This window comes from Struthio camelus, chromosome W (genome assembly GCF_040807025.1).
Source record: "Struthio camelus isolate bStrCam1 chromosome W, bStrCam1.hap1, whole genome shotgun sequence".
Taxonomy (NCBI): Eukaryota; Metazoa; Chordata; class Aves; order Struthioniformes; family Struthionidae; genus Struthio; species Struthio camelus.
The window spans coordinates 44392229-44410664 of NC_090981.1; the positions used below are offsets into that span (position 1 = coordinate 44392229).

The window sequence follows — 18436 nt, forward strand, 5'->3', positions numbered from 1 at the left end:
CTCCTGATCACTGGGGTAGGTACCTTAAGTTTCGAGGACTGCAGGCCTGTGGACTTAATGTTTGAGGTGACAGCACACGGAGTTGGGCAGATCGCACCCCTAGCGAGCTCTCCCCAGGGCAGGACCCCCACGATTCCAGAGCAACAAGGCAGCTAGAAGTGTTAAAGACAGCAGTAGCACAACTGGTACCTCGCATGTTAAGGTTATTCACCAGTGTGCATTAGCTGTCAATTACTGCATCAGAACAAGTAAGACACGCGAATATTTTGGCCATCTTGTTGGCCTCTATGTTGTGCTTTTCTCTATTTTGTAGAAAGCATCAGGTGAAGATTTAAGGCTCAACTGTATTTAAGAACAGAAACGCTACATAAGTTGATTTATATGCTGAATATTTCGTGTCTGAGAGAAAGAGAAAAAATTCTGGAACTAACATAAGTCATAAGTTTATCCCGCAGAGATGTGGATATCTAATGTGGGTTCAACCTTATTCAGCATTTAAAAAGTCTGAAGTGTTGTTCTGCCAGCAACTCATCTACTTAGAGCAAATAAAAGTGACATGGTGGGCTTTAATATTGTCAAGTCAGCCATTTTTACTAAGGCAGCTGCTGCCACATCTGTGTTTTCTGGTTTTATTTTTTTGACTGCTTATCCCACTGCTTGGAGCACAAGTTCTCCAAAAGAAGTTTAGTCTCTATTAATGGATTGGTTGGCTAACTCCCATTCCTACAGCAAAATTCTAACAGAGAAGTATAAAAATATAAAATTAGATCATTTTCCAACCAATACATAGGCAGAAAAGGAAGATAACACACTGAAGTCCTTTTTCTGACTCTCACTACATTTTAAATATTATAAAACTGGTAATGAAAACAGAACTGAAGAGCCTGGGAAGTCTTTAGATACAAGTTGAAACAGCAGGTTACAATAGTAACTGAGCACTTCACTTTTAAAGTTATCAGCAACTGGCAAAGTTCCTGTAATTAGCATTCCTGCAACAGCAAACATTCTGAATAAAGAATGTACCGTATCGTATATCCCTGTACAGAACACAGTTTGCAGTTAACTGATCCGGCAAAGCAAAACTGGTCAAAATTAAGGCTTTAAGAATTTCGGTGTGCAAACATCCCTTCTGTTAATAACTGGACGAGTTTGGAATTACATAAAATATCCAGGTGCCTTTTTTAAGTTATAATAGCATAAATACTCTGTTATCATTGGTACATTCCTTTCTCATACTATGTTTGCAATAACTTAATATATTTAATATTTAGTTAAACAATTTTTAGTAGATGCTTTGGCAGTCAAATTCTTACATATTCTCTATTTCTACAAAAGTATTTAGGTGCATTTTTGGGGAAAAAATCTGGAGACTACTTTAGAGAATTATACGCTGTACAAAATAGCAGTCCAAACCACTACTGCAATCACTGTAAAAGACATAGTTAATAAAAGAGTATAAAAAGGAATGCATACTTGCTAGAAGATACCCAACACTGACAGGAAGGAAGAACATACATTTGCACCATTTTTTTTTTCTTTTCTTGCCAAAGAAGTTGGAGAAAGATTGTCAGTTATTCCAAAAGCATTTCACTTATTCCAGTTTATGTAACAACCACGTTTCCTATGCTCTACACATCAGTGTTACAAACATCTTTGAACAGACACGTTCCCTGGGACACCATTTGTTCATGACAATTAGAAAAGGTTAAAAAAGTCTTCAATCACTAGTTTCGTCTGGCTAAAAAGTTACTAACTAGTACATTATGAAAACTAGGCAATAGATATTTCCTCATTATAAAGTGACTGCGGTACTTTATTTGTAACAGAAAAACAGAGGAAAAAAAAAGGGGACCTTCTGAGTGTTCATACTGAGAACTGTCTGGTTGGGCAACAGAGTGGAGCAATTAGAGTCCATAAATACAGAAAGACACAAACCCAACAGGAGACCATCTTAATCCAGAAGATGGACCAGGTTCCAGTGAAGAATTTTTCAATCTGAGCGCTTTCATAACTGTTAAAGAAAAAAAAAAAAGGCAATAAACTCACTATGCACATCTGTTCACATCTCAGACTGAAGTACCCTCTGCTTTTCTGAGTGGGTCACAGACCTCAAGTAACTTAACCCAGACCTGAGGCAGGGGAGAGCAGCTCTTTACACAACAAAACCTTGCTCAGGAATCCCCCAGGAGAGACTCGGATCCTTTCTTCCAGCTTCCTACTTCAGGAGACAAGACACTCATCTAACGGGAGGAATTCCCATTTGTAGCTCCCCTCTCTTAATGCACAAAGACATTCATTTCTCAGCTTTAAAGAAATACACTTACTGGAACCAATGAGTTACTGTCATCATCACATAGAGCGAAGCCAAGAAGAAAACAAAGTGGAAGTAGGCATAACTGTACACTGTGCTTTTCTTTTCATCATAAATCACAGTCTGGCCTCCCCTGTTTTCAGTGTGCTCTTCAGCATCAACTGTAAGAGATGGGAAACAAGAAAGCTTTTGCAAACGTAATGAGAACTGAAAACAGCAGCCAGTTTCATGAAGCATAGATTACTATAAGCAAGAAGTCTTTGGTGTGACTTAGCAAAGCCTGGTACAGAGCAACACTTCCTTGTCCTAAGCCTTTACTGAAATAAAGGGGACTGCTACTGAAATGCTGCCCTATATCAAGTTCCTGGCCTACCAGCTGTTTTTTGAGCATTTGGAGCATTTGAAATGGTCTACCCTGTAGGATATTTTTCCGGCAAATGGAGAGCCCTGACTGTAACAGGTCTGCAAAAAGGGCACCCCCTCCTGGGCTCAGGCATGGGGAGCAGGGACTGAAGGAGCTGCAGAGCGGCTGAGCCCACAAATCTGGCAGTCACACCTACATGCACACAAAGAGCAGAGATTCCTCTTTGTACGTTACGCTAAAGAGCCTTCCTTTAAGGAATTATTAACTAGTCTGCAGTTGTAAAATGGTAGTATTACGTCTCTTGCTCCCCTTCCTCCTCTACTGTGTTGCTTGAGTTTATCAGCTGCTTCAGTTTGACACGCTACAGAATTAGGATACAGGAATCTCTCCACTTGCAGCTGTGTCTTTTATCTTCTTTGGTTTGGTCTGAAAGCCACAAGCTAGGTAAGTTGTGCAGTGAATATGTAATTACCGTCTCCGTCGGGCATACAGCAAAAGCAGCAACGAGCTACCTGTGAAAGAAAGAACAACAAGGGTTAGAACCTGCCTAACAACGAAGAAACAGAACAGGTGGTGAAGAAGGTCGGCTATGTCTACTAAACTACAGACACTAGCAAAGAAAAATCTCTTCTATATTTCCAAGAAACACAAAATTCAAATTAGGATTAGCTAAGTAGTTCATAATAGCAGTTTCTCAGCTTTGGAAAAAACTATTCAGTAAGCTTTGGTGCAAATTAACCATTCTTTAAGAATGACTATTGAGACATTTTAGACAATTTACGATCAAGCACTGGTAGGAATATTACAGTGCAAGCAAGCTATAATAAATTGCTTGAACAGATACAATAAAATGGCTGCACGTTTATACTGCAGAGTGGACTTACCTCTTTAGACTAGCATCTGAGTGCTTTTTAAATAAAATTTTCCCTACGGAAATGAAGATGCAAGGAACGCTCAACATCCTGCTGCACTGGATGGAAATCAGTTGCACAATCCTATGTCTGAAACGTACTCATCCGTACTGAAATGGAGCCAGAATGAGTACAAATAAAAGACTATTGTTACTGCTTCATTTAAATGAGGGTTGTTTTTTTTTTTTTAACTGATGGAAAACGGAAAGCTGAAACTGTTCACTGATGGGTCAGAACTCCTTGTGTTGAGTGGTAATGTAAATGAGAAAAAAGATGCTGACAGTACAATAAATATGTTACTAAGTGCATTTTCTGCACCAGACCACAGTACAAGTCAGCACTTTCTGTACTGCATCACCAACATTACTTGTTCCGATAGAATTACACTTGGAGGTTATACTTGGAGAATTATACTTTTGTTGCAGCCTGATAACATATCAAACAACTCAAAAACGTTAATAGGCTTTTAAGATTCAATTTCCAACAGAATTCTCAAACAACAGTTTTTCTCCTGCATACCTATGACTAAATGTATTCTCTGGGTTCATAAATTAATGAAAAGAGATTGGTTGATAGTTTAAAAAAAAAACTTCTTATTTCATGTTTCAACAGATTAACAGGTCCTTTCTACTGTGATGCTAATTGCAGTGTTCGGTTTAGTTTCCCTTTGGCTGTATCAGGTTTCTGAAACAAGTGCTACGTTCCCCCAAGTAATTTTTAAACTTAGCTGCATTTATCAGAAATTAAGTCATTCTACAAACAGTGACGCAATTAGCAACGCTGGCACACAGACAACTAACCCTTCACAACGGCTAACTATCTTCAGCTTCGACGCTGAAAGACGCTGAAAGACTTTCTGTGTAACACAGGCAATCGCAGAATTATGTTTACGTTTCTGGTGCGAAGACAAAGGCCCTTTACCACAGAGAAGACAATCAGAATGCAATTAGTTGCTCTCTGCCAGTCATTTCCTTATATTTACATTCAACAGCTCTTGTACTGCTCTTTAAAACCAAATGGTCCAGAAATAATCCTCTTGGCAAGTGCTGCAGTGCAAGAGCTCGACCTCCTCTGCAAACAGGCCACATCCACTGGCCAGCAGCTCCAACTGCACCAGCCAGCGCCAACTACTCTGTATGCAGTGGGTACAGAGCTGATGTTAACCCTGAAGCTATAGACCATGCATTTTCTTAGCAGTAAACACTCAACTGCAACCCCCAGCTGTGCCAGCACATCGAGCAGTGGTGATCCAGGAAACTCAATCAGGGAACTGAGGTGGGTTTTCATGTTGTCCAGGCTACTGCTTAACATACTTTTTGGTATCACTGGCTACACCCAACCCTGCACCCTCACTCTTCGCTTTGCTGCGCCCTTGAACGAGAGTTTGCACGGCTTAACACCGAAAGGGGAAAAATAGATGCATGTGAAAAGCAGCTATTTTCTTTCTAATTTTCACCCCTGCCCGCTTCTCAGCACAAGGTGGGAAGGGCTGACACTGCGCAACCACAGCAGTCAGCGCAACAGCGAGGCAGGCTGCTGTGGGGCAGAGCCTGGCACCTGAGCAATAGGCAGGTGGGCAGCGTACTTGCAGAGTGACCTTAACGCTCTTGGTGCGTGCTAAACTAGCTGCTAGCTAAACTAGGTTCGCCTCCTCTCTTCCAATTGCTGTAAATATTAACTGCTTTATTAGATATTTTTGCATTTTTAGATGATTGCAAGTACTTTGAACTTTGATTCAAGCCTGAAAAAATAAAAACTGAAGATGAAAATAACACCAAAGCAAAGTGAGCTAGGGATGGAGATGCATTCTTCAGGCAAAATACATAATTCAAAGTGTGACACTGTCAAGCCTATGTATGCAATAACTGTTACACAGCAAAAATAGGCTTGTTTCCAAGGGGTTTTGGGGTTTTTCCACGATAACTAGGCCAAAGAAATAAGCAACGGGTAGAATGAAGGAGCAAGTGTTGAAGAAAACAGGTCCAAGCAAGACAATGTGAGGTGAAATTGCAGGTGAAAGGAAAAGTGATAATTACATGTGGAAATAAAAATAAGAGATTAAAAACCTGTGATCAAAAGCACTAATACTGCTGTTAAAATACAGACAATCGTAACTGAAAATGTCCAAACAAAAATAAAAATGCCCCACCCTTCTTTATCCGCATAGTTTCTCAGGGCCCAGCAGACTTTTATCTTAAATGAGAGAAAGAACAGGAAGATTATTTCAGCACATAAAGGCACATCCAAGGGACTAGCAAGAGCTGTAGACAGGCCATTGTGGGTGGACTCAGTAAGCACTGTCGAATTCCATACCCAGGGGCAAATAACAGGCGTGCTGTGAACCAGCTTTTGCTTTTACCTGATTGCAGTTCAGTTAGTCATAAAAACAACAGAACGAAAATCACATAGGAAAGTCTGCACAGAAATCCTGTGGGAGAAGAAGCAAGAACTCACTTCAGTTTCAGGTGCTGCATATATTCCCCTCAACGCTTCAGAGCTTGCACGTGTTGTTGAAGTCAAACTAGGAGCAAAAGAAGATGGTGTCAAAAGTCAGTGCACAACCTGCAGTGTAACTGCAAGTCTAGAAGGGTGATTTTTCACTGCCACAGGGAACACAGCAGTCTCCTCTCGCTTTTGAGCTAAGCAATCGCTCACATATAGCAGCAAATGCTAAGCTCCTGAGAAGTTTGTTCGGCACAAGCAGAAATCAGTCTGACAGACAGCCACCGGCAGACTCAGACTTGATCACAAGCTTAAAAGTAGGTCACTCCTGAAAGGCGGTGAATTTGTCACTGGCAAAGACCAGGGACAACAGCAAAGCGTTCCAATCTGCATCTCAGAACAGATCTCCTCCGCTGAGCGCAACTGATACTTTTACACTGACTTCACAGCTACCGCTTCGGCTCAGCACTTTATTAAGTGTTTCAATGAAGGCTTTGCCAGTGAAGTAACCAGTCAGTGACAGCAGCCTGTTTCAGGAGTGAATTACCAACCAGTATTGTCAGTATTCCAGTTGCTGGAAATCATTTGCTCGTATGACTGCAGTTGTCTGGGGGGAATCCTCTCTAGTTTCTTCAGATTAGAAGCTTCTGCATTGTGGCCAAAACATCTAACCGTTCTGAAATTAAGTAGCAATGTGAATGTTCCAGCTCAATTCTGTGCTATTTCTAGCCATTATTTTGTTTGCATTAGGCTTACTCTGAGCCTTCATTAGCTCGACCACCACGTTCCATCTACAGTGAGGTAACTGCAAACCCCAGACTTACCAAGAATATAAAATGCAGCAAAACAGAATGGTAGTACCCAGGCCAGTAACGAGGTTTTCATCACTGTGCAGCCCTTGGCTAAATTCAGGTACACAGATTGTGATGTTCTGATTGTTTTCATCCAGGACTTCACAAAAAAAAAAAAAAACCACACAAAACAAAATGTTACTGAAGCTCATTTCATTGTATTTCAAAGGAGTCTACAGACTGAAAGTTTTCAGTAAAATAATCTTATTAGTTCAGATATTAGGTAAGGACATTTCAGTCATTTCCTTCTTTCTTTGAGAAAGATCATACAGAATAAATTCTGTAAACCTGACCTGGAAAATTCTGTGCTTCAGGTAGGACAAAAACACAAGTTAGTAGGGCACTGAAGTTTTCTGCTTGTCAGAGCAGACAAGCACATGGGAAAAGACTGCCTGGTGAATTATCTAATAAGAAGCTGGAAGTTTCCCAGCACTTTACCCCAAGACTAGAAGGCCACATAACATTGATACAGGATGGACTCCAGACCGTAAATCTTTAAAAACTTTCAGCAGGGGTCCTTGAGGACAGCTACGAAATTCATACTCAGTGAAAGAGGCAGCACGTGGCTGCTCTGTTCTTAGACTGATACATAGAAGACTAAAGAGATGCACTGGTTACAGTCAAGATTTTATTTTAATACCTAAGCAAATATTGCTTTTAGGTTCCTGAAAATAAACCAGTTTATTCCTTAATATTCCAAGATTCATCCAGCTTTTTGGTGTCTGCTTTGGGTCAAAGCAGAGCAAAGTGGTAGCCTCCAGCATCACTCCCAAAGCAGGCGATTACTGCTGCACCTTATCTCAATCAAGAACTTTTTGAACCCATGCTGTTCAAGCAAACTGTCTCCCCATCTCGTCCTTCCTTCCAGCAGCCACTCTGTAACCCCACTGCGGCAGCACAACCTTGTGAAAGACCAGAGGGCAAAAGGCAACCAAGACTACACCCAGGTTAATGATAAACCTGAACACAGGCCCCCTGGCCTGGTTCCCTGCAGGGCTGCATAAACAGCTTCATCAGCACAAGACAGGGACGGTGTGGAGGTGGGTGTCAACGAAGGGAAGACGAGACTTTAAAGGAACACTTTGGCTAGAGACAGGTGGAATCCCCCACTTGGGTCTATCATGCACCTATTGACAGCAAGGCAGGACACCGCCTGGTACGCCTTCCAGCTACGTCTGGCACCAAAAAGCAAAGGTATAGTGTGATAAGCACATATTAAACAAATTCTTCTGTTTACCTATGCCTTTTAAAAACATCTTGCAACTGTGCTTTTTGGGTGTTGCAAATAAATACTTGTAAACAGCACTCTCCGTGCGCCCGGTTTGTGAGATGGCCAATTTGATGGTGCCTGCTTGAAGAATAAGGCAACGGGTGTGTGGCAATCTGAACAACAGGATATGGGAACACCTTAGCAAGTGCCAGTTCCCAATAAGCATTCTAGCATATCAGCATGTGTCACTGCAAAAGCTGCACAGGCCAGTACGAGAGTCAGTATTACAAAGACAGGGGAGAAAGAAGTGTTTTCAAGAGCAGATGAAAACCTGGAGAACTCTCTGGCCTGCGTTAAAGACAAGGAAGAGCACCTCTGATGCAGAGGGTTTGACAGAGCACGCTTGATATCAGCTCTTATAAATGCAATAACCACACCTACAACACATACCAGAACAATCATAGCAACTACCTGCTGAAGGCTTTGACTGTCACAAGTACAAAAATATCATGAAATCGGTCGTTTAATTTAATGCATCACTGTTCCCTCCCTGTTTTTTCTTTCTTTCTTTTCTTTTCTTTTTTTTTTTTTTTTAAGTGTCAAGTCTTACAAGTAATTCAGATGTCATTTAAAGTTTTATACTCACTGAAAAACACTGCTTAATTAAGTTCCATAAGTAAAAGCTTCTACCTAAATATTGTCTCTCCTTAGTTTTTAGCTCTGGAATAGATTTGTGTGTATAGATTCACATACAGAAATAGGAGAGACACTTCCCCTTTCTCTCTCCTTTCTTAGGGATAGGCAGGGGTCTGCAAAACTCCAACATCCTTCCTGTCAGTGTCCTTCCTCTCCTGTAGTTATTGCTGTTTCAGTTATTTAACACTAAAAGCTAAGATATAATAAGGAAGGGGTTTTAGCATTATTGATCTGACTCAGGAAAGTCTTCTGTAAGTGAAAAAAACGTTCTCCATCCAAATAAGTGAATCTAACAGTTAGCTGGGAAAAGGACACTGTTAAAGTTGAACTTGTAAAGTCTTGCTACGTTTCTGCAGCATTAGGAACTTAAAACTCTAGGAAGTTCTCTACTCCTGACTTGCAATGCAAACGGTAAGAACACATGTGGAGTACAGGAGCTCTGGTTAAGGGCATCTTAAACAACAGCAACGTAACTCCAAAATCTCTCAGGACTTCTCCCTCTCAAAATGAAAGACAAGCAGTACTCTCAAGTCTTTGTTTCATTAGGAGCCCAGAGCTAAGGCTATCTAGCATATCAACTATAGGAGAAAAGAAGCGATTTTAGTATCACCTCTGGCAGCCAGGATGGCAAGAACAGAACAAAGCCACCCGGGTGGAAGAGGCCTACTAACTGGTGGTAGCTATCCTTTTGGATGGAGCTGGCCACTCATCCCCTTCTAGAGGCATTCAAAAACTATTTGCTCCAACTCTTTCCCTATCGTGTGATCAGACCTATTACCTATTTAGTCACGTCCTATCAGATGAGGACATACACTTGGCACACGAGCGACAGGCTGCAGGACTCCAGGTAAGCTGTCATGAGGAAGCAGGCCGGAATGGCTATGGTGCACTATTTCAACCTACCTGCTAGAGCAGCTAAGCTCCCCTAGACCAAAGCAGTTAGGATATACGGTGGATGCCAACTGCATGGTCTCTCAAATGCTGCATAGATTTATTTTTAGTATTAGCAACTTCTTGTTCAGGCCAGACAAGCTCAAAATAGGCCAGAGCAGCTCAAAACCAGTGCTTCTAAACTCATGAGTACTGAGGTTTGCTAAGACTTTTTTGCTTTTAATACTCGGCATGTCTCAAAGGATTTAAATAAAGCACTAGATAACTTACTAGTTTCTGGAGGCTTGCTGGATAACGCTGAGAAAGTGAGGTACATGACGTAGCAGCTGATGACTCCTGACTGCAGCAAACCAGAATGGGGTTGGCCTTTAGAAGAAAGAGGCCAAGAGACAATTTTTGTAGACATTTTAACAAACTGAAAGGGAAATTCAAATCCTTTAAAAACAGCACACTGAAATCTTTCAGAAGAGGAGAGCATCCTTTATGTTTTACTTCAAGTGGTTCAAAAGTTTTGAGGCAGTTTAGATACATTTTGTCTGGCAGGTAAAGAGAAAAGAATCTGTCCTTTAGTTCTGCTGGCTGTTTTAGAAAGGCATTAAGATTTCCACATAAGTAAAGAATCACCCTGCTGCTCTAGCCAAAAGCACAGCTTTCCAGAAACTATTGACAGGCTGCCATGACAGTTTTATTTGCCTGTAAAATTTGTTTTGGAGCCACTGAATTTACTCCTATTTCCTGGTCCAATGATTGAAAAATACTAACAGCACGTGTAAAATATCCTGGAAAAGCATGAAATACAGCTGAAAGAGCAAGACTTCTAATGGCTGTCAACTCATTTGCATGCCCAAACTTTACAAAGGGTAAATTATAAGCAGTCAAAAGTAAATGGTAAGAGCTGAATGGGTCTGACAGGTATTACCTTAACAGTGCAATCGCTTATTATCACGGTGCAATCATTGTGTAAGTTCCTCAACGCATTATCAGCCCTCAGCACGTGAGCCTTTTTTACAGGCTGTCTGACAGCGTGCTCAAAACATCTCACATCTCTAGTTTTAGCAGCTGAGCTGCTGACAAGCAATACTACTTTGTAGCGTAGATAAGGGGATAGGGGCAAGAATGACACCAAATCTAAAGTACCATGTCAGATCTGAGCATTAGACTTTTTGCCCAAAACACGGCACACGTCTCAAGGTACGTGAACCACGGAGGCGCCAAGAAACCCGAGAGGTAAAGAGGTCGGCACACTCACGATTTTGGACACAGGGTGATATGGCTACCAGCGACACAAAGAGGCACAGACCACCATTAACACCGATGAGGATCTTGTTGTACATGCAGCCCTCGGAGCGTGTGTAGAAGACAGCCATGACGATCAGGGCTGCCACAGCAACAGAGTACAAGACGAGAGTGACCAGAGCCAGCAAACCGTTCCAGAGCTGCTTGTGATTTGCGCCTGCCGTCCTGGGGAGACAAAGACAAGTATCATATCTTTTTCTCCCCTCCTCTTACAGATTAAAAAAAACAAAAACAAAAAAAAGCGCACTCACTTGAATAGTCTTTATTATCAAGCACAATGAGAGTGCCTGTGTGTATCACTACACCAACACAGACCCTTGCAAGGTTCCTCTTGTGAAACTGAGGGAAGCGTTCCTCAGCATTAGTGCTTATTGCATATATTATCAAGCCCAGCTATTTCCATAATTACAGCCTAGCCGCCTGATTCCGAGAACTGCAAACCACTCCGACTAGGCTGTCACGCTTGCCGGCGGCTCGGCGCATCTCAGCTCAACACAACAGGGATTTTCTCAGCGGGAACCCTGAGTGCCCCAGACCCAGCCTGTGAGCGATGTTTTTCACACAAGCACTAGAAAGCCCTTGTTCAGCACTGCCTTTCTTCTTCCCTGCGTGCTACCTTGACAGTTGTACTACCCATTCACTCGAAAAGCCCCCTACTTGGTCCTATCCCCCTGGGTTTCGCAAGCTAGTGTTCGCCCATCCTGTTTTCTCTCTTCACCTTCCTTCCCAAATACCCTTTGCAACGATCAGTGTTTTTTCTTAGTTCCCCAACTAAGATAGACTTTTTGGACATAAAAGGGTTTTTTTGGTATATGGAGGGTTGGCTTTTCTTGTGGTAGCATGACTTATTAGAAAAGAATATCTAATGTTGCTGGTGCCAAAGTTAAATGCTGCTCCTGGAAATCTCTCACCCACAGAAAAGCAGCTGGAGTAACTAGCAGTAAAAATAGCTGTGGTGTAAGGAGATCTCACCTCCTCCTCGGTGAAAACATGCATCTTACAAAGCCCAAAGATTTGCTAAAACCTTTCCTAGTAGTCAGCGCACTAGCTGGAATAAGAGAAGATAGCAAAGGCTGTAGACAAACAGACTAAAAAAAATAGGAGAAAGGAAAGGTGGAGGAGAGGGAAGCATAAGTTCATGCATATGTGTGGGAGAACAATTAAAATACTTTAATGCGTGATGAGAGGCAAAGAGCTAGGAAGGTAGTATCAAATGTATTCACACCAGAAGTTAGAGCAATGCCGAAACACTGTATGAGTGGGTTGATAACGGAACCTTGCATAGTTAAATGAAAGCAGAAAAAGGAGCAGCTTTCATGTTAAAAAAAGTGTAATAAGCTCACACCAAAACACAGGATTTACCAGTTTATACCATTGTGCACAGTTTCACTGCTATGTTTTGCAAATCCAGGTTTATTCTTCTACATAGTTCTGTTTCTTAACCAGTGTGTTTTCAGGTAGAACTGAAGCAACTTAAAATGAGAGGTCTCTGCACCCCAACACACCACTACTCACTAGAAGCAGAACAATTTGAGGGTAAGAATGAAGCAGCAGAGGGTAGAAACGATTAAGGAAAAAATATCTCCACTGGGGAAGGAGGAAAGTGATTGAAGCAAAGACGCACAGCTCTAAATATTGACATTAAAGTGTCTTCTCAGAAATTGCATCCACACTACTTCTGCATGTTTTGTTCCAAGAGATTTGTTATGCAGGTGTCCACTAGAATAGTATGCAACTAACTACTTGTACAACACATACCAGTTTTTATTCCATTTGTGTGCAAACTCAACAAGCAGGATGAGCTGAATGGCAATGAAAAGGAAACCTCCTGTTGCTCCTACGTAGCGCCAGGCTGCAAGGCAGACAAGCAGAAAATAGGTCAAACTCCTGTTGCCTTCCCCTTGAGATAAAATGGAATTATTGTCCATACAGTGAAGCCATTGCACAGTTTGAATGTCTCAGCCCCACAGATGTAGCAGGAGATGAGGCATTTCAGCTGAAAGGCTGGCTCAGCTAACCCAAGAATAGTTGCCTGATGAATTCAGCTTGCAACCTGCTACATCTTCAAAATAAGCCTTTTAGGACACACACTGAGATTCCTTAATCTAAAGAATTTTTGTGGAGACAAAGTTACTATATTCAGACACAAAATACTGAAACCTTTATTTGTGATGTGGGGAGGAAAAAAGCCCTGAAGGCGTTTCACAGAAGTCTAAACCCTAAAATTGCAAGGTACTGGAACCCAGCACTAAAAATGGCAATTTCTTCCCCTCCAGACTCTAGCACCACAGAAAAATAAAGGTGGGGCTCGCTCATCTATTTACAAGCGCTCCGTCCTGAGCCGCTCCCAGAGAAATGAGAACACTTAGTATTCACTGAGCACTTTTAAGAGAGACAGGTTATTTGACTACTTAACTATTGCCCTACAGGCATCTGGATAGCTGTTTGGTGCTTTGTACAACAAACACCTCACAAACAACATCAGAAGTCTCCGAGTAAATACAGATACCTATTTAAATGTTTAGCTGCACCTACAGTTTTTATCACTGTGTATTATGTAACCTGTAAGTGACTCTGGGTATCCACCTAACTCCAGTGAAGAAGAACGAGTGAGGAAGTGCATTAGTAAAGTCCAGCCATATCCTAACACGGTATTTTCTTTTTGAAAAAAGCTTGTAGAAGCAAAGTGGAAGAAGAGAACCGTCAGCCTGTTAGGTGCAGTCAAAAGAAAACTCTCTACATCTTCTGCATACAAGCTAAGTTCCTTGTTTGACTGAAAGCAAGCAAAAATGACATTTTTCTTGTTTTGCAAAACTTACTGTATCTACTTAATGAGCGGGCTGCTCTTAAAACAAAACAAAACAAAAAAAACAGGCAAGGAACAGGGTGTGTATGCGTGTTTGGGAGAGACGCAACAGGAACCGGCAGCCAACCGGTGGAGTGAGTAATTAAATAGCCAGACTCTCAGTAAGGATCTCTCACAGCCACAGGCAGGATAATTCAGGATGTTTTAGAGCCATTGTAGATAAGGTTAACACCACTAGTGCAGATTTAACACTAGAGCCCATGCAAGCCCAGTATGTGCACATGATACCCCTCCCTCCATGATTAACAAACTGCTGAGTGTGGGAATCATGGCAAGAGTACTTTTTTCATTTTTGGAAAAAATAGGGAAGCAGAGAGGAGAACACCCCCAGAATATTCTTTGGGGGGGGGGGGGGGAAGACACTAAGTTTCTTGATAGGTGGGGAAAAAAGGGGAAAAAACCCTGCAACCCTCTGTCAATCTTAAACTCAGGGCTTCCTGAAGGACAGTCTAGCAGCACATACATAACACTGCTTCACAGAGAAAAGTCAAGAACTAATTTGGGGAAGGAAAATTGTTGCTCAACTACAGTCTACCTCGTGTGAAGACACAGAGAACAGCAGTCCTCTGACCAGCCCAACAAGTTCCATTCCCTTCCTCCCTAGGCACCTTACTTCGCGAACACTTTTTGCCATGGAAAGGGTTGCTTGGAAAGATGAGAGGGCATCTCAGTTACCTGCGGGTGCAACACATTAAACCATTCCCTCTTTCTAATCCAACCAACCGAGTAGACGCTAAGGACAAGAACATATTGTCAACTCGTGACTCAGTGGATAAAGGAATAGGGATAAGCAGGTCTTCACTTCCCCTCATGTTACTCCCTTCTCTTCCCCTTTTTAGACACCCTGAGTATTTTTTAACAGAGGGGACGGGTGTCCAAAACATACAGGTCTAGCAAGTTTTTGTAGAAGTAGGCAGCTGAGGACCCAAACTGTGGCCTGCCCTGAGGGAGCGCTGAGGAGCAACGGAGCTATCAGCCATCAGGAGAACCCACGCAGAAGAAAGAGACTCCACGTCAGCAGAAGAAAGAGACTCCACGTCAGGCTCCATTAGTTTTGCTACTCACAAAGGAGTTGAAAGCAACTAAGGCAAAAATTTAACAGGCTATAGAAAAGCAGGGAGCTCTGGCAATGCAGCGGGGGTTTTCTCCCCGCTTTGGCCGTAGCAGTGAAAAAAGAGCCCCAGAAGCCTCCTGAGGAGTGCAGCTGTGGTAAAACGGCAGGAGCCTTGCAGCAGAAGAGATTGCAGAAACTGACCCCCTCCAGAACAAATTCTGACATTTCCTATTTATGACAGAAACCCTCTGTCTAAGGGTCCCCAAGACTACATGGCTCTCCTCGCTCAGGGAGGCTGCAGTGGCGACCCTGACCACATGGTCCCTTCCCTCCGCTGCTAGTGCACAGGCAGCACAGCTGGAATTGGCTCAGGTGGCTTCTCCCTGCAGAGACAACGTCTCTGCTGGAAAACTTTCGCCGGCTCACAGACTCTGAAGCTTAAAGGGCTTACAGACACCTGGCAACAAACTTGTCTTGGCATCATCAGGATTTTTGCTCCTTATCTCTGACAGGCCTGTGAGAAGTCTCCTCCAGAGCTGATATGTAATATCAGCCCAGCTAAGAGAACACCTTCAGAGCACCTGGCCTGCACCAGTGCAGCTGACTGGTGCCAGTCTCTCTTCCAAGACTTCCAAGAAATGCTTCAGGCACGGGATTCTCAACAGTGGGTTTAAAACACTCCGCAAGTGTGAAGTCCAATGTTACATTATTAGACTTATGCTGCCTGCTCGGAAGCTAACTAAGCCCCAGGTTCTTTTGTGTCATTGCAACTTTCAGGACAGCCAGCGCTGGTGCCCTACCGGCCACCGCGCCCCCTGGAGCACAGCGCGCTTCGTCCCTGCACATCACAGCCCCCAGCAGCTGCCCCGACAGAGCTGCCCCTACAAGCCAAACTACCACGTGCCTCTGCATTCAGCAACCAAGGTCTTCTGCATCATTACAGCTCCCAGCTGCTTAAAGAATTTGTGAGATAGCACAGAACAGTATTTTACTCCTCTTGGTCACAAAAACCCCCTTCTTTACTGCGTGTCCACACAAAGGACGTGTATGTGAGTGGAGGGGGAAGCGTCCCGCCGCAACAATAGCCAGAGCGCCCCAAGCATTCATTTTGCCTCTGGACTGTACTGGCTTTACTCAGACAAATGCGGCAACACTTATGCTGTGCAGACCTTTAGGATCTATCAGCACTCAGAGCAGTACAGAAAAGCACACCATAACAAAATAAGAAGGTTGTACCATTGAGAAAAGTGTCCTGATCAGGAATGAAGAAGGCTCCTGAGCACATTGCTGCCAGAAGTATAAGCTTAATAAGCCAGAATCTGGATTAAAAACAAAAATAAATAAAGAAAAAAAATCATCTGGTTATAACAGCAATTAACAACTCCATAAGAAATCTGTTTAAAGCCTAACTTTTAAGTAAGAGACAAGCAACCTGCGTTGACTGATTGCCATTTAAGTTTGTTCGTACTTGACTGCGTTACAGCTAACAAAAGCAGTAAAATCACCTCCTTCCCCCCCGCCGTACTATACCCAACTGGAAAACAGTAAACAACAACCTAGAAAGAGGTGTGGAAATTCGGCAACCAAACAAATACTTACCCATTATGAACGTATGCTCGGCAGCTTTTGCTGTTGTTTATTTTGATAGTGAACAAGAAGAAGAGAAAGAAGAAACAGGCCATTCCAAAACAGACTTTGTAGACAGCGGAGTACCCCACCAGCTTCTCGCACGTGTCTCCCGCCTGAATGCCCTTGCACAGCTGCTTGTAGAAAGGGATCTGAAAAGCACAGCAAGTTACAAGCCATTAGAGCAAACACAGGGCTCCTCGTAGCTAAGCCTCCATAAGCCTTTGCACCATCCGTTTTTCACCGGCTTCATTTAGCACTGACACCTTTCGCTGTTGTTACACCTCAGTCTGGGCTTAACGGTTCAAGGGACATAACACTATGTAAAACACAAGGAGCTTTCCAGAGCCTCAGCTGCCAACTCCTTTCGCATGCTCTGGGGTACCAGCCCAACCACCTTTCCTCTGGCCCCGCTGCCCCTTACCGCCCACTCCCGCACCCCAGGAACCTGCTCCTTCCTCACGTGCTTCACAACAAGACGCTGTGATCTTGCCCATCCTCCTGTCTCCACAGAGCCGTCCTGGCAGCTTTATCAGCACGGGGGCCGGGGAAAGGGGGCGCAGGGCAGGAAGCTCTGGCTCACATCGTACGTTTTTGCTGATGGCACAGGAGCACGCCCAGATGGCACAAGAACAGCAATTCCCCCCTCCACCCCCATCACAACTTCAGAAAGGGCGGTGGGCCACTGCCCTGATTTTTTTTTTTTAAAATTAGCAGAGAGGTAGGAAAATTCCACCTTTCTCTTGACTTGCTAAATATTTGCCTTTGAGGCCTTGCCCTTGGTGTAAGAGGAAAGCAAACAGCTGCACATTTTGGCCTCAGTTTCATCACACAGACACGACACTCAACACTCAAAAAGCCGGTTTCTGTGCCCAGGATCCCCTCGCACGCAGCGTCCTTGTGTCGGCCTGGCCTGGCCTCCCCTCCCTGCCAGGGAGCTGTTCAGCTGCTCAGAAATAGAAGCATTTAATTAGAAAGCCACCGGTCCTTTCAAACCAATAAGGGCCTCTCTGTATGCTAAAAACCCTCAGCTGAGGCTGGTGAGACTAGTAGAGCAACACATCAAAACCTTTACAATTCATCATGGTTATCTGCACAGGTAACCGGAGGAGACAGAAGACAATGCATGCCAAGACAAAGCACCCTACAAATAAATAATTCAGGGCGATGAAACGGGAATCAAGATTTCAGAAAGCATTCAGCCAGGGCAGATTTCACATAAGAAAAATATACAAAGATTGTGGGCAACACCATCCACGAACATTTCCAAGAAAGACAGAAAAAAAATACCGGCCTTCACTCCTTTCAGCAGACAGGTAATACACCAAAACAGGAAAGGGAAAGCACAAGCAGGACTGCAGAACAAACGGTGAGACCGAGCTCCCGCTAGGCGGAAAGCCATCCACCATGCAGGAAACAAGGAATAAACACGTGAACTCCTGGCTCCCAGCTGCAAGGCTCAAACAGCATGCTTCCTTTAGCGCACACTTCCCATTGACTGCTAATAAGCAAAACCAGCCAGAAACCCAGTAACCTTTTTAGCCCAAAGAGTAAGCATCTTAGCAGCTCGTGACAACACAGAGCTAAAATGTTTGCTTGCTAAGTGTACAGAAACAGAAAAACTGAACTGTGATTTTGGGCTGGTCCTAGGTGGGCTAGAGCCAGATGGGGAGAGAAAAAGTAGAAGGTTTCAATGCAGCTGTGTCACATTAGAAAAATGGATTCAAGGTGTGCCGTTCTGAGATACTCTTTCAGAAGTAGCTCAAGGATCAGCAGCGCTGCTTAAGAAGCTGCACGATAAGCGAGTTGGTCTAACTTGCATCCCAGAGTTTTTAGAGAGCTCCTGAGAAACCACGTGGACCATCAGCAATGCTTTTCCTCAGTCTTGAAAGGCAAGGGAAATGGCAAACCGTGCAAA

The 18436-nt window shown here is 43.3% G+C and overlaps 1 protein-coding gene across 2 annotated transcripts in view; it reads right to left on the reverse strand.

The window, feature by feature from the left end:
- Positions 1-1692: 1692 nt before the first annotated feature.
- LOC138064327 (serine incorporator 5-like) overlaps positions 1693-18436 on the reverse strand; it is a 35873-nt gene continuing 19129 nt past the window's right edge. For both annotated transcript variants that reach the window (XM_068926360.1, XM_068926361.1), the window contains 10 exons: positions 16492-16670; positions 16129-16211; positions 12731-12824; positions 10926-11137; positions 9947-10042; positions 6853-6979; positions 6041-6107; positions 3148-3187; positions 2325-2472; positions 1693-2011 (listed from right to left, as the gene is read on the reverse strand). In XM_068926360.1, coding sequence (XP_068782461.1) covers positions 1864-2011; positions 2325-2472; positions 3148-3187; positions 6041-6107; positions 6853-6979; positions 9947-10042; positions 10926-11137; positions 12731-12824; positions 16129-16211; positions 16492-16670 — 1194 coding nt within the window. In that variant the 3' untranslated portion in view covers positions 1693-1863. The remainder of the gene's footprint in view (positions 2012-2324; positions 2473-3147; positions 3188-6040; positions 6108-6852; positions 6980-9946; positions 10043-10925; positions 11138-12730; positions 12825-16128; positions 16212-16491; positions 16671-18436) is intronic.